General features: G+C 34.6%; 1 protein-coding gene across 18 annotated transcripts in view; it reads right to left on the bottom strand.

Moving 5' to 3' along the window:
• KDM6A (lysine demethylase 6A) overlaps positions 1-16,023 on the bottom strand; it is a 181,199-nt gene that overhangs the window by 22,029 nt on the left and 143,147 nt on the right. For all 18 annotated transcript variants that reach the window (XM_070289926.1, XM_070289933.1, XM_070289935.1 and 15 more), the window contains 6 exons: positions 12,121-12,250; positions 10,722-10,827; positions 9,994-10,199; positions 7,074-7,138; positions 6,927-7,001; positions 6,290-6,438 (listed from right to left, as the gene is read on the bottom strand). In XM_070289926.1, coding sequence (XP_070146027.1) covers positions 6,290-6,438; positions 6,927-7,001; positions 7,074-7,138; positions 9,994-10,199; positions 10,722-10,827; positions 12,121-12,250 — 731 coding nt within the window. The remainder of the gene's footprint in view (positions 1-6,289; positions 6,439-6,926; positions 7,002-7,073; positions 7,139-9,993; positions 10,200-10,721; positions 10,828-12,120; positions 12,251-16,023) is intronic.

Genomic DNA, 16,023 nt, shown 5'->3' with positions numbered 1-16,023 from the left:
TCCATTTCTACCACTGCTGTGACAGTGAACTTAAAAAATAGTACTGTGAATTCCTGGTGTGAGGGTCCCTGGTTCTGGAGGGAGCACAGTAGATCTTGTTCCCAAAGAATTCTGTTCTTCTGTTTTGTCTACCCTACAGTTTCCCTAAAAGGCTGACAGAAAAGGGATTTCTCATTCTTTCACCTATCTCAGAGCTCTATCAGAACAAGTATTTCAATGCAGGAGGCCCTCAAAGAACATTGCAAGACTAAGAACAAGCTGATGCCACCAAGGGCAAAAAACAAAACAAACAAAAGAACCACCTGGAGCAAACAACAGACATCCCAAACGTTTGGATGGAAAAGGTGGGGAGTGAGATTTCATAGGAATAAAGGCTTTGAAAAGTTCCTCTGGATACTGCAGAATTTAGAAGCCACATGCATGCCTAGGGCAAGAGGCATTTAAAGAAATCTGTCATATCGCTGCTGAGATAATTAATGGAAAGGACAGTTCAGTGCCCATATATGACAAGGAATACAGTCTTTGTAAAAACAGTGTGACTACTACATATAAAAGCGATTCCATGTGGCTCAGAGGGTAAGGAGTCTGCCTGCAATGTGGGAGACCCGAGTTCGATCCCTGGGTCAGGAAGATCCCCTGGAGAAGAATATTGCAACCCACTCCAGTATTCTTGCCTGGAGAATCCCTTGGACAGAGGAGCCTGGTGGGTTACAGTCCACAACCGAGTCAGACACAACTGAGTGACTTCACTCTCACTACATATAAAAATAGGTAACTAATCGGTACCTATTGTATAGCACAGGGAACTCTACTCAATACTCTGTAATGGGAAAAGAACCTGAAAAAGAACAGATATATGAATAACTGGAAAAAAAAATGTGGAAAGTCACTAAATGAATAAACAATTATAGCCCATAACAAGCAACAGTAACAAACCTTAGAAAAGAGAGGAGAATTTGATTTCTGCTAACTGCCACAACATAATATTCAAAATGTCAAAACACTAGCTGAGCACTATGCTAAAGGGACAGAGGCTTCAGAGACCACATTCTACAAATACTCAAGAAATCAGTTTTCAACAAAAACTCATGAGGTATGTAAGGAAACAAAGTATGGTCTAGTTTTAGAAAGGAAAAAAAAAAAAAGAAATTAACAAAAGGTATTCCTGAAAAGGCACAGACACTGGACTTCAGAGACAAATACTTTATACCAACTATCTTAAAATATACTTAGAGTTAAAGAAAACCATGCGCAAGAACAAAAGGAAACAAGAATGATGCCTCAACAAACAGATTATCAATCAGTTCACTTCAGTCGCTCAGTCCTGTCCAACTCTTTGCGACCCGATGGACTGCAGCACGCCAGGTTTCCCTGTCCATCACCAGTGCCCGGAGCTTACTCAAACTCATGTTCATTGAGTCGGTGATGCCATGCAACCATCTCATTCTCTGTCGTCCCCTTCTCCTAATGGCTACTCCATTTCTTCTAAGGGATTCCTGCTCACAGTAGCAGATATAATGGGCATCTAAGTTAAATTCACCCAGTCCAGTCCATTTTAGTTCACTGATTCCTAAAATGTCGATGTCACTCTTGCCATCTCCTGTTTGACCACTTCCAATTTGCCTTGATTCATGGACCTAATATTCCAGGTTACTATGCAATATTGTGCTGTACAGCATCAGACTTTACTTCCATCACCTGTCACAACCACAACTGGGTGTTGTTTTTGCTTTGGCTCCATCTCTTCACTCTTTCTGGAGTTATTTCTCTACTGATCTCCAGTAGCATTTTCGGCACCTACCGACCTGGGGAGTTCATCTTTCAGTGTCCTATCTTTTTGCCTTTTCATACTGTTCATGGGGTTCTCAATGCAAAAATACAAAAGTGGTTTGCCATTCCCTTCTCCAGTGAACCACGTTTTTTCAGAACTCTCCACCATGACCCGTCCGTCTTGGGTGGCCCTACGTGGTATAGCTAATAGTTTCATTGAGTTAGACAAGGCTGTGGTCCATGTGATCAGTTTGGTTAGTTTTCTGTGATTATCAATGAAGAAATGCAAATAATAATAAGGAATAAGATAAAACTTTGAAGCTGAAAAAAACAGTAACTGAAATGAATTCAGTTCAGTAGATGTGACCAGGATAAAGAATCAGTAAATTTATAGACAGGTCAAATGAAACTATATATTCTGAGGAGAAGAAAGAAAACAATGAACAAAAAAACCCACAGACCCTAGGGGACCCGTGGGACACGAGCATGCACGTGCATTGTAGGCGTCCCAGAAGAAGAAGAGAAAGGGGCAGTAAGAATATTTGAAGAAATGATAGTAAAAAACTTTCCAAATGTGACAAAAGACATGAATCTCCATATCTAAGAAGCTCAGGGAATTCTAAGAAAGACAAATTCAAAAATATTCATTCTAAGATAATAATACTGTACAAAGGCAAAGAAAATCTAGAAAGCAGGAGAAGAGAAGTGACTGTGACATAAACAGGATTGTCAACAAAATAGCTCTTTTCCTAACGGAAACCATGGGGTCCAGAAAGCTATAGCTTAACATATTTATGTTGCTGAAGAGAAAGAAAAACTTAAGCAAAAAACTGAACTAAAAATCTGGCAAAACTATTCTTCACAACTAAAGGAAAATTTAGTTAGTCTGCTCTATAAGAAATGCTACAGTTTTTCAGACTGAAATGAAAGAATATAAGACAGTAACTCAAAGCTCTATGAAGAGATAAAGGACTAAGTTGAGGACTCACACTTCCCAATTTTAAAAATTACCTCAAAGGGAATCAAACCCATGTGGTATTGGAATAAAAATGGAGATAAAAATCAATGGAACAGTATCAAGATTCCAGAATTAAACCCATACATCTATGGTCAATTGATTTTCAACAAGGGTGTCAGGGTCATTTGATAGAGGAAAAAAATAGTTTTTCCAACAAATGGTGCTGGGAAAACAGGTTAGCTATATGTAAAAGAATACTGTTGGACCCCTGGCTCATACTATACACAAAAAACTAACTCAAAATGGATCAAAGACCTAAATCTAAGAACTATAAAAATCTAAGAAGAAAACACAGACACAAATTCTTTACAATTTTGGATTTTGCAATGGTTTCTTAAATATGACACCAAAAGCATGTGATGAAAGAAAAATATTAAACCATTAAAATTTAAAAACTTTTGTACATAAATGGACACTATCAAGAGAATGAAATAATAACCTACAAAATGTGAGGAAATACTGCAAATCATGTATCTGATAAAGAATTAATATCCAGACTATATAAAGAACTCTTACAACTCAACAACAAAGGGGCAAACAACTCAATTAAAAAATTAAGAAGGAACTAGAGACAGACATTTTCCCCAGAGTAGATATACAAATGGCCAACAAGCACATGAAAATTAAAACCATATACACACACACTAAAAGTCAAATCTGCTGGGTCAGCTATAAGAAAAAAATGGAAAATAAGCAATGTACACAAGGATGTGGAAGAAAAATTGGAACCTTTGTACACTGCTGTCAGGAATGTAAAATGGTGTAGCTGTTGTGGAAAGCAGTTTCAAAATCTTCAGAAAGTTAAAAATAGAATTGTCATATGACCCAGCAATTCTAATTCTAGGTATATAATCAAAAGAAGTATAAATAAGTATTCAAACAAATTCTTGTACATGAATACATGAAACACTGTATCCAAAACAGCTAAAAAGTAAACATCCCAAATGCCCCTCAACTGATGACTGAAATAAATTGTTCTATATCCATATGGTGGAATATTATTTGGCCATAAAAATTGAACCTGATACAGTATGGATGAACTTCAAAAACATGCTAAGTGAAAGAAGCCAGACACAAAAGGCAATATACTGTATGATTCCATTCACATGAAACATCCAGAACAAGTAACACTATACGGCTAGAAAGAAGAGACTAGATGTTGTCAGGGGCTAAGAGGAAGGGGGAAATGGGATGACTACTTAACGGGTATGGGGTTTCCTTACAGGCTAATGAAAATGTCTTGGAACTACACACCATAATAACTGTATTAAATGTCACTGAACTGCATTCGTCAAACGGCTTAATTTTGTTATATGAGTTTCACCTCAATTAATAAAAATGTAGCTGCTCTTGCCACACACTGTGCACACAACACCCTAGTCTTCTATGTATCACAGCATAATGTGAAGATAGTACTTGTAATACTACTGTCTCTTATCACAGGTAGATGGCTGAAGTGTTCATGGTATGGACTCTAAGTAAAATTAAGCTGTAATTAAAATTAGAGACGTTGGGATCCCATCATCTAACTAAAAACCTTTTAGGGTAGAACCTGAGAGCATCTCTAGTTTAGAACATAGGCTAATCATAAAGTCCATTAAAGCAGGTAACATATTTATCTAGGTAAATCCAAAAACAAAGTGCTTGTCCCACGAAAAAGTATTCAAAGCAATTTAAAAACACTGAACCAAACTAATTAACATTTCTTCTAATACTAAATTGTCTAATACAATAACCACAAGATACGGTAATGTGAACTGAGACGTGCAATAACTGCAAAGTATATACTGTATTTCAAGGGGCCGTTTCAATAATTTTGTATTGATTACATGTTAAAAAGATTATTTGGAAATAACTAGGATAAAATTAATTTCATTTTTCATTAATGTTACTATAAAATTTTAAGTCACATTTAAGTCTATTTAAGTCATGTATATGACTTGCATTATATTTCTTTTGGGTAGCACTACCTTAAGGGAATTCTTTAGAAAATTCTTTAAGGTTCCACAGGACATTTTGAAAAACTATACCTTGTATACAAACCAACCAAAGAACCCCCAACATTCTAGATAGAATTGACAAAGAAGTGATCTATCAAGTTTTCTTCCCCCTTGATTTGTAATGAAAAACTGCATTCTTTAAGAATAATACTATTTGCATAAAATAATTCAAATTGATGAGAGAAAATTTCAGTTGAAATGAATTTTAATAGAATCAATCCAATTTTACATACATAAGAAAAATGAACTACAGAGAATTCAAATAACTTGCTTAGCATTTACACTGGTGTCTAAATGACAGAGTGAAGAGTACATAGATCTTCTACCATTTATTCCAGAACTGTTTCTACTTTATTCAACTATTTATAAGATATCACAGAATTGGGCTTCCAATGGCCTGAGGATACAAACTACAGCCTAATGGTATTAATCCTGGCTGTATACTATAATTCTCTGAAGAACTTCTTTTTTTTTTTTTTAACTATGGATGCCCGGCTCTCAATCTCCAGATATTAGTCAACTACACATATTTTAAAAGCTTATTAGAAAATTCAAATGAGCAGCCAGAACTGGGAACTACTGACCTACTTTACCCAGAAGCAAGCATAGGCCTATCGTGAAACAATTTTTTTAGTTACAATTCAATGAACAGGTAATAAAGAATGAAGCAATCTGGTCTTCAAATCATGGCTACTTCAAGGAGCAAACAGAAACACCTGAGGATGATATGCAGCCTGTAGGCATTAATATAACTAAACTCTTGATCACCAGCACCCATCCTAATTGTTAAATATTTTGAACATCACCCTCTGAAATTTCATATCAATCAAAGGGAGCACAGAAAACATGATATATTAGTGCTGGACAGAATTCTAAATCTAAAACTAATGTAACTTCATTTTACAAATGTAAAAAAAAAAGACCCAGAGAAGAAAAGTGACTTGTCAAAGTGATAAGCCTAGTGGGTGGTGAAATCTGGACTAGACACCAGGATGAGGCTAGTAATGTCTCCACATCAAGTGCTGTTGTAAACTGTACACTGCAATCCAACAAGGAGATTGCAACGTATACTTTTTTTGTTATACGAAATAGAAGGGAATGGATTAGAAAATGTATTATTCTAAAAAACTGTTTTTGCACTGCCATAATATAAAACATATTTCTTATCATGATTGTGGTAAAAGTTTAGGGTAACCCTGCCACTCTGCAGTAGATGGGATGAATAATAGTCTTTAAGTCACAGGGACTTCTTTTCCCAGGAATACTCTAATGATCAAGTTTTCAGATTACACTGTTGTTATTTCAGGGATATTACATTTTAAAAAAGATACTACCAAGTGGGAAAAAATATTAATAATCTGAGCTCAGTTCAAGAGTCATATCTTATAATATAAACAATTCTACCAGTTTCATTCATTATAAATGAAAAGAATCCAGTTCTCTTTTGCACGGTTCACATTTTGATCAATCTGTGTGTCAACTGTTAGTTCATAAAAGTTACCTGGTGTTCTGCTTCCTGGAACTTTCATGTATAGTTGAACTGTGTTCATACCCAGTATGGTATGACCAACGTGGCTTAGAAGATTTCCTGCTGATACAACACGCACAAAAGCAGGAAGTTTAGTCAGCTCATGTAGCTGCAATTTCCACCTGCAATAAAAGAACAAATCGAGTGAAACCCTGCTATAAATATGTGTAGTAAAAAACCTTAAGAACCTTATGTCCCAAGCAAAAAAACAATCAAATCTATAAATATTTTACTCCTGCATAGGAAAACTCTGGAAGACTTAAATTTTTAAACTTTGCAAAGAAAACATCCTAACAAAAAGCATTAAAATTAAAGAAAAAAACTGACTTCCTTACTTTTATAATTGTTGTATAATTTTATTTTACAAATATATTGTATATAATTTTATGATTGTGCAATAACATATAGAAGGGTCTTGAAAATATATACAAGAGTTTTAAGTCAAAGAAAATAATTGTAAAACCTAGCATAAATGATTTGGCTAAAACCTGCATATTAATTTAGAAAAATGACAAGGAACAAAACAGAAGAGGAAATGAGACAATTCTCAGTCATGCTAATAGGACACCTCTTTGCATCAGTTAACAGAAACACTACTAGATAGACTTACTTTTTGTCATCAGACAGGTCAATGTTGGTCCCAAACTTTATGGTTTTAAAGGGTCCTTTCCTTCTCCTCCCAGAACTTAAAGAGAGAGAGAATATTAGAAACATGCTTTTAAACAGAAACACTAAGTGGACATTACAAATTACTTACTTATCTGAAGATGTAGATTCATTATCTGAGTGGTCTTTATGGTGACTTCTTTTCTCATTCTCTTCCTGTAGATTAAGCAAAAAGAATTGCAGCTTAGTATTTATTGTGCAACCTTTTTACCATACAACTGAAAAGTTTACACACAGATCAATGGTGGAATATTGAAGCTAAGTTTCTACAGACCTCTCTCACATGAAAAATTCTTCAAAGACCACATTAAATAGAATAGCCAGGCAAAGTCAAAACTCACTGGGCATGGTATCTAACCCCCTCCACCAGCCACATAGTCTCCCTTACTAATATTCTCCTATAAGGAGAAAAACTAGAGATTCTTGTTCCTGCTCCATTCCTCCCCACTTTCAAGAGAGGAAACTTAGGTTGAGAGACCCAGAAATGGCAACCTTGATTATAAATTTCCTCAACTAACAGAGGTGTGTGTGTATGTGTAATTATATATGTATGCAATGCATATGGAAAGGCAGAGGTTAAGATTTTCTCTATTCTTTATTATGGACAAATGTGAGTGTTATTTCTGGGATAAATCTTTTTTCCCTCAAAATGAATTATATGTGAATTATAAACATTTACAACATTCAGTTCAGTTCAGTCGCTCAGTCATGTCCGACTCTTTGCGACCCCATGAATCGCAGCACGCCAGGCCTCCCTGTCCATCACCAACTCCCGGAGTTCACTCAGACTCAAGTCCATCGAGTCAGTGATGCAGCCAGCCAGCTCATCCTCTGTCGTCCCCTTCTCCTCCCGTCCCCAATCCCTCCCAGCATCAGAGTCTTTTCCAATGAGTCAACTCTTCACATGAGGTGGCCAAAGTACTGGAGCTTCAGCTTTAGCATCATTCCTTCCAAAGAACACCCAGGGCTGATCTCCTTCAGAATGGACTGGTTGGATCTCCTTGCAGTCCAAGGGACTCTCAAGAGTCTTCTCCAACACCACAGTTCAAAAGCATCAATTCTTCGGCGCTCAGCCTTCTTCACAGTCCAACTCTCACATCCATACATGACCATAGGAAAAACCATAGCCTTGACTAGACGGACCTTTGTTGGCAAAGTAATGTCTCTGCTTTTCAATATGCTATCTAGGTTGGTCATAGCCTTTCTTCCAAGGAGTAAGCATCTTTTAATTTCATGGCTGCAATCACCATCTGCAGTGATTTTGGAGCCCCCCAAAATAAAGTCTGACAGTGTTTCCACTGTTTCCCCATCTATTTCCCATGAAGTGATAGGACCAGATGCCAAGATCTTCATTTTCTGAATGTTGAACTTTAAGCCAACTTTTTCACTCTCTTCTTTCACTTTCATCAAGAGGCTTTTTAGTTCCTCTTTACTTTCTGCCATAAGGGTGGTGTCATCTGCATGTCTGAGGTTATTGGTATTTCTCCCGGCAATCTTGATTCCAGCTTGTGCTTCTTACATTAGCAAGTAGATTAAATGTTGGACAAATACAAGAGCTTTTCGATGCAAATATTACTATTATTTATGATTTCCCTGTCACTGACATGGTATCTTTTTACCTCTGTTCTACAATTTCTGACTCAGTGACATTTCTGCCTCCCTCCCTTTAAATGTGTATGCTTTATGAACATTTATTAAATTTTTCACATCTCCAAAGCACATACAAAAACCACTGTTTCTTTGATTATGGATCAATTTCTATTTAAATACTCTGCCTCTCATCATCATCTTCCAAAAATTTCCTTGATCTCTGAATCCTGCTTATTATCTATTTCTTTTCTGACCATAATACTACCATGAAGTTGAAGTATCTCAGAAGTTTGAACTAGAGAGATTTATATGAACAACAAATTTACTGCAACTCATATAAGTTGCAGGATAGTTTTTATTAGATGACTTTCTCTATATGATATAGGGAGTGGTAGTGACAAAGGAACACAATCATATGATTAGCAGGTACAAATGTTGCCTAGACTGAAAATGTGAACTCAGGGCAGAATTTTAAACAGAGATAAGCAAATCTAATAAATTGCAAATAAAAGACTTGCAGGCACATATTAAATTTTAGCTGTGGGATATGTACAGAACTGAGTACAGATAAGTGTTTGAGTAATACATTTAATAAAGTCACTTTTACGGATGTTTTATGTTCACTTTGTAGGAGAATTCACGAAGTTCTCATTTCAGTGCTAAAGGATTTTAGTAATGCTTCATTGCTGAAAGGCCTATGAATCTTAATAATAATCCTGATTATTTTTCAAAGTTTTGTTCCTTAATTTTCTGTATATTTTGAAATAATTTATGCCTCTCTTGGAGTATTCTCTTTCAGACTGAGATGGGTAATGCTTCCTGGGAGAGTTATATATCAGATAATACTAATCTGATAGTTTAATGGGAAGGCATATGACAAGGAACTTTGCAAGCATACAGCAAACTTGAGGCTTAGTTTACCCTCTACTATCAGCAGTCCCCAATTAGGGATAATTCTGCCTCACAGGGGACATTTGGCATGTCTGGAGACATTTTTGATTGTCAAAACTGGAATAGGGAATAGGGGGTGTGCTATGGACATCTAGCAGGGAGAGGCCAGGGAAGCTACTAAATATTCTACAATACACAGGGCAACTCCCCACAACAAAGAACTATCCAACCCAAAATGTGAATAATGCCAAGGTTAAGAAACACCTCTTTAAACAGAAATATCCCAGAAATAACAGAGACACCTCACTAGACAGTTACAGTATTTATCAACCCATAGGTTTGCTTAGACTTAGTAGTAAGAGTGAACTGGACAGCATTTATAAAGTGTGTTATAAAAATAAGAATAATAAAAAACTATTTTATGTAACAATAAAATAATGAGATGCTTACAAAAGCTCCCTTTCAAAGCAAAATAGTATAAAATAAAATAATCTCAAAAATAAAATAATTTTCAGTAAGTAAATACTTACTCTCAATGATTCCTGGAAAGAGGAGGCCTGGTACTGTGCATATTTAGCAATTGTAGTATGAGATCTATTACTTTCACAATGCCAGATTTTCTTTGTTCCAGTGGGATCCCAGTTCTCATCTGCTGGCTGCAACAACTGTGTCCTCACTTCCACCATATGTTCATTGTTAGCTTCTACCAAAGTTTTGGTAGAGAAAAGTCCCAGGTCTTCATAAATAAATAAATGTAGTTAATAAATAAAAATATATTTGGAATCATATTTCTAAAAGTGCTTTTATTTTTCATGGTACTCTTATCTAATTCCCCTAAAACACTAGGGCCTCTGCACACTCTGAAGCCCTGGACCTAACTGTCATGCCATCAACAGAGGGAGAAAAATTAAGGGGCCATGGAATGAAGATCCACTCATTTATTCAATCTCTGAAAGTGAGAAGAACTATTTAAGAGGCTACAGTACTTAACAGTAATGTCAAGTTTTACCTGAATCTTATATTAAAATTTTCTATTAGTCAACCTAAATCATAATTATATAACAGCATGAAAATAAAAGCAGAATTAAAAAAGTAATACTCCCTCTCTCCCTCCTTCTCTCTCAGACAGGAAAATATTAAAATGAAAATGTAAAAAATTACAACAAAAGAACAGAAAAAAGTTTCTGCTAGTGCTTTAGAAGTTAATAGATAGTAAAGGAAATACATATACTTTTCCTTTTTCTTATTTAAAGCTTACCCAACTTAAGAGCTCCAGCAAGGCCACGTATTACTGTAACAGGGTTGTTTGGATTTGTACAAAATTGATGTAATGGAGGAAAGAAAGCATCACGTTTATTTTCCAACTGCAAAATTAAAATATACTGTTAGATCTCTATAAAGTAGACCTTTTAGAAAATATTATGCCAAATTCACATTCATTATTTTTTACAATTTAAATAAATAATGCATTCTATGTGCCATTACTTCTATTTTTTATATTTTATAGTGTTTTATCACTATGTCTTTTGATTCTAATTGGAATTAGATAGTAACCACATACATTTCTCTTGTCCATTATATCTTGAACAAAACACGTGAGAGGTAAAATTTAAACTTAAAAATCAAAATGGTCTAAATATTATTCAGCCTTAAAAGGGAACAAAGTCCTATCACATGGTACATCGTGGATGAATCTTGAAGACACTTTAAATGAAAATAAGTCAGTCACAAAAAGAAAAACTGTGCATAATTTAACTTACATGAGGTATCTAACATAGCCAAATTCATACAAATAGAAAACAGAGTGATGGCTACCAGGGGCTGGGGAGACCAGGGAAGAGGGAGCTGTTTTTTAAATAGGTATTAAACTTCAGATCTGCCAGATGAAAATGTTCTGGAGAACTGGTTTAAACAATAAGAATATACTTAACACCACTGAACTATACACTTAAAAATGGTTAAGATGATAAATCTTATGTTATGTGATGTTTATTATAAAAGAGAGAAAAAAATCAGTGTTTAAAACCAATAAAATTTTTTCATTTGGGGTAGAAGTGGGGAAATGGGAAGATGGAAAGAAATGGGGTAGGAGGACCTATTTTGGAGAAAGATAAATAAGAGTTGCTTTGACTGAACTCTTATCAACTTCCTATATGAGATGTCTAAATGTCTATTAAGTAAAACTAATCCTCAGTTCTAAATAATCTATTAAGTCTTTTAATGACATTATCTATCATCACATTTTATATTCTCGAACAGCTGTTTTTGGGGAAGGTAAATATCATTTTTTTGGTAGACGGATAAAACAGAATGAATGTTAAAGTCCTTACAACTAGTAAAATGCAGATTTAAAACACAACTTCAAAAAAATTACTTTTTAAGTGGTTTTTGCCTAAATCTGTTAAAAATTGGGGGTAGTAAAAAAGTATTTCACGCTACTGTAATATAATTACAGTTAATATCTGAGAAGGCATGTTTTAAATGCTATTACAAAATCTTTTTGAATACATCATTTTCCCCCAAAACATTCAAGCTGCCACCAATAATTTTAATGTTTCCTAAAGGGCATCCATATTGATTTAAAGCAAGATCTTACGAAAGACAGGTAGGTGCAAACACTGGTTTGATTTATTTCTAGTCAGTCAATTCAGACTCACATAAATACTAGGTGTAGGTGGATTCAACTTTTCCTTTGGCAAGGGAGGGTATGGTGAAGATGGTGGTCTTGGTGGCGGACATTTATCCAATAAAATGCTACTGTTAGATAAGCCATTTTTACCTAGGTTCCTTTAAAACAAAACAAAAAAAAAGGGAGAATAAATCAGCTGTACATTTATGTAGAACACAGAAAAAAAAATCTGAATTAAGTCTTAACTAAATTACTGGGTAGTTGAACAAATCCATAAGATTTGGATCCACCAGGAAAAAAACTGAGAAAATTACTCATTTTAGTAAATACTTCAGTAAATATAGGAATCAAGCTATCTCCCATTGAAGAAAAATAATAGAAAAGATACTGTGTGCTCTGTCACATCCAACTCTTTACAACCCCATGGACTATACAGCCTGCCAGAACCCTCTGTCCACGGAATTTTCCAGGCAAGAATACTGAAGTGGGTTGCCATTTCCTACTCCAGGGGATCTTCCCAACCCAAGGATCGAACCCACGTCTCTTGCTTTTTCTGCATTGGCAGGCAGATTCTTTACCACTGAACCACTTGGGAAGTCAGAAGAGATACTATAATACATGAATTATTGATGATATTCCTTATACTGTTGGTAATTTTCCAATTTTTCTTTACTGAAAGAACAAACACAAACCCCAATTTCCTCTCCACCACTTCCATCATCAGATGCTTTCCATTAAATGTTAAAACAATAACTTGACCAAAAAAGGTCTAGATAATTAATAAAAATCTCTCTTCTTATGTCTCATCTCAGTAACCATAACAAGAATATCTTTCCAACAAAAAATTATTTCCAACATTTGAGAAAAGAAACGAAAAGATCTTTTCAGGTTTGAGAATCTTTGTGACAAAAAAGATCTTTTCATTTCTTTTCTCAAATGTTGGAAAGAATTTTCTGTGAAACTCCTTGACAAAATTCAGCAAGACTCCAACCTACTACATTTTACAGCAAATGACACCATTTTAAAAAACGAAGCATATATTTCCTACCCATTATCTGACATTCTATTATAATAGCTATTACTTACTAATATTTGGTGCTTCTTTTTCTTTAAAGATGGTATGTTAATTAAATTATAAATTAAAAGATGGTAAAATTATTCCCAAACTGCAATTCTTTTAGTATAAGGAAGAAAAAGAAAGGTATTTTCTATTTCTTAAAGTTTCTACCCAACTTAGAAAATCAGCAAGATATAATTTTGAGCTTTTTAAATCATTCCAGATTAACTAATTTACCTCAATTATTACATGTTCAAAACTAACCATTACATTAAAATATCAAATATTCTTAACATATTAAAATTTCAGATGAATTTGAAAATTGTAATTATGGTAGAGTTTAAAAAAGTTAGTAATTTTACTTACTGAAGAAGGAACTAGCAATTTTTCATCATAAACAATAAAGATTGAAATAAAATTAGTTTTTTCTTATTTTGCTATGTTTTTCTAGCAGTAGAATTCTGTAGCTTTTGTAGCACTGGAAAAACCTTACAAACCAGTCTGTTCTCATTAGCACTAATGAAAACTAAGGCTTGAAATTTCACTGAGATGTTACACTATAGGATCATGGATGACGCTTTTTAAAATTTTCTCAACTCCAACTCCAACTCCAAGTAAAAACAAGAGTTCAAGACAGGTATCAAAGAATGAAATAAGTTTAAAATAATTGACTCTTTTAAAAAAGTATGTGAAATAGTCATTAAAGTGAAATTCTAAGTTCAACTAACATTTAAGGTTAGAGGTAAAATAAATGAATATTCAACTCATTACCAACTTTCAATAATTCTCCACAGTGTATCTGTACATTTAAAGACAGACATGATATTTAATATCTTAAATTTAGGTATAAAATTGGCACTAATTCATAAACTCCACGGCAGTAGAAAATGCTTGGCTGGGACTACTAAAGAAACAATTCAAACATTATCATTAAACCAATGCCAAGATAAAACATTCACTTACAATTGCCACATAAGTAAGTTTTCATGCTAAATCATGTATCAACCACTGTTTGGAATTTAAACAAAATTTCACTCCAAACACATAAAATTTGTTTGCCAGAGGAGGAGATGGATGTACTATATAGTACATAATTAATATTTTGAGGAATTAGACCAAGCATTTTAAGGATATGGATCAAGTATTAAATCTGTACCATAAAATGATATCTCATGCTAATTAAACATGACATAAAAACTTAAGCTTCTAAAACAGTTTGGACATTGAGAAATGAGGCAAGAATAAAGGGTTTGATTAGTCAGCAGAATTCTGCTTCTATCATTTGCACAGTTCTATAACAAAAGTTAGAAAAAAGCAAATGGGAAAGTAAATAAAAGATGTAGTTGCCTTTAAGAGGGAAAAAAAAAGTGAGGCAGGACTAAGAGAGCTGAAACTGACTCAGCCATTGGATGTTGCAATTTCAACTGTAAACCAAAAAAGAGGCAAAAGTATTGTAACTGCCTTCTGATGATGTACAGCACTGACCACTAAGATGAACTCAACAAGAGTGAGATTAAAAATATAGAACACTTTACAAACTAACCACATATGTGAAAATAAGAGGGCAGTTAGAAGGTACTATGTGATCAAACTGTAGTTAGTAGTTTCTCACTATATTTCAAACACTGACTCCCTGCCATTGAGGACAAGTCTGAAACAAATAGGAATTTCCCTTAAGGAACTGTTACAGGTAGCTTCTATATAGTGACTATAACCTTTGTCCACTGAAAACCCTAAATGACAGAGATGTGGTTAACAGGAAGAGACTTGTATATTTTGAACATGTATGTGCTCAACACTGTTCATAATACTTCAAGCCAAATAATGTATTTAATATTACAATCCAAATATATATGTTTAATAATCCAAAGTGGAGAAAGGCATTAAAGTTAAAGAAGCAGATGCTGGAAAGGATTTAGACATCCCATTTTAAATCCTTTTCTCCCATTTTGCAACTCCTTTCCTGAGCAATGTAGATTATGCTATTTAGTCACTGCCCAATTATTTTATGGGCTTCCCTGGTGGCTCAGACAGCAGAATATCTGCCTGCAATGTGGGAGATCCCGGTTCAACCCCTGGGTCAGGAAGATCTCCTGGAGAAGGGAATAGTTACTCTAGTATTCTTGCTTGGAGAATCCCATCGAAAGAGGAACCTGGTAGGCTTAAATCTTGGCTTAAATTTACTTTCAAATTTACTCTCATCATTTGGTAGAGAAATGAACAGTGCTCTGTAGATAAACTGGCCTAGACTTTTAATTAATTATCTTTGGTTATGAAGTTCCTAGACCAGAAACATCAAATCTCTTACATCTATGTCACTTTCCTCTTCTAAGTTCTGGACCCCTGCCCAGCTTAGGACACCATCAACAGAACAGAAATGGCAAACAATATGCCTACCATTTGCCATCCTAACTTTTCCCTAAGCCTCAGAAGATTTTTATCTCCAATTTATCAGAGCATTTTTTTCTTGCCTCTTCATTAGATAAACTGAGGCCCAGATTTACTGAAATAACCCAACCAACCCCAAAGGTCTATATTGTTTTGATGTATCTAGCTACTTACAATATATATGTGCACACACACACAAATCAAGTCTCTGTAATAAGGCAAACTGCCATTAAGAGTTAAAAAATAAAAATAAATCTCTATAAAAAATGTACTTTAAAATTCTGAAGTGAATTTAATATATATATATATACACCTCAAAACTGAGAGGAAAAAGTATAATCTTCAGTATTATACTTTTATAGTCACAAATCACACCTAGTTACCCACAGCCTAAGACTTTATTAATGAAAACTTAAGGTAACTGCTATTGTATACTGTTTGTAACTTGTGCCTCCATACCATTAGGTCCCATACAGTCCATAATGT

This window comes from Ovis canadensis, chromosome X (genome assembly GCF_042477335.2).
Source record: "Ovis canadensis isolate MfBH-ARS-UI-01 breed Bighorn chromosome X, ARS-UI_OviCan_v2, whole genome shotgun sequence".
NCBI lineage: Eukaryota > Metazoa > Chordata > Mammalia > Artiodactyla > Bovidae > Ovis > Ovis canadensis.
Note: the sequence above shows the minus strand (reverse complement) of the source record. Positions and strands in the feature narration are given on the sequence as shown.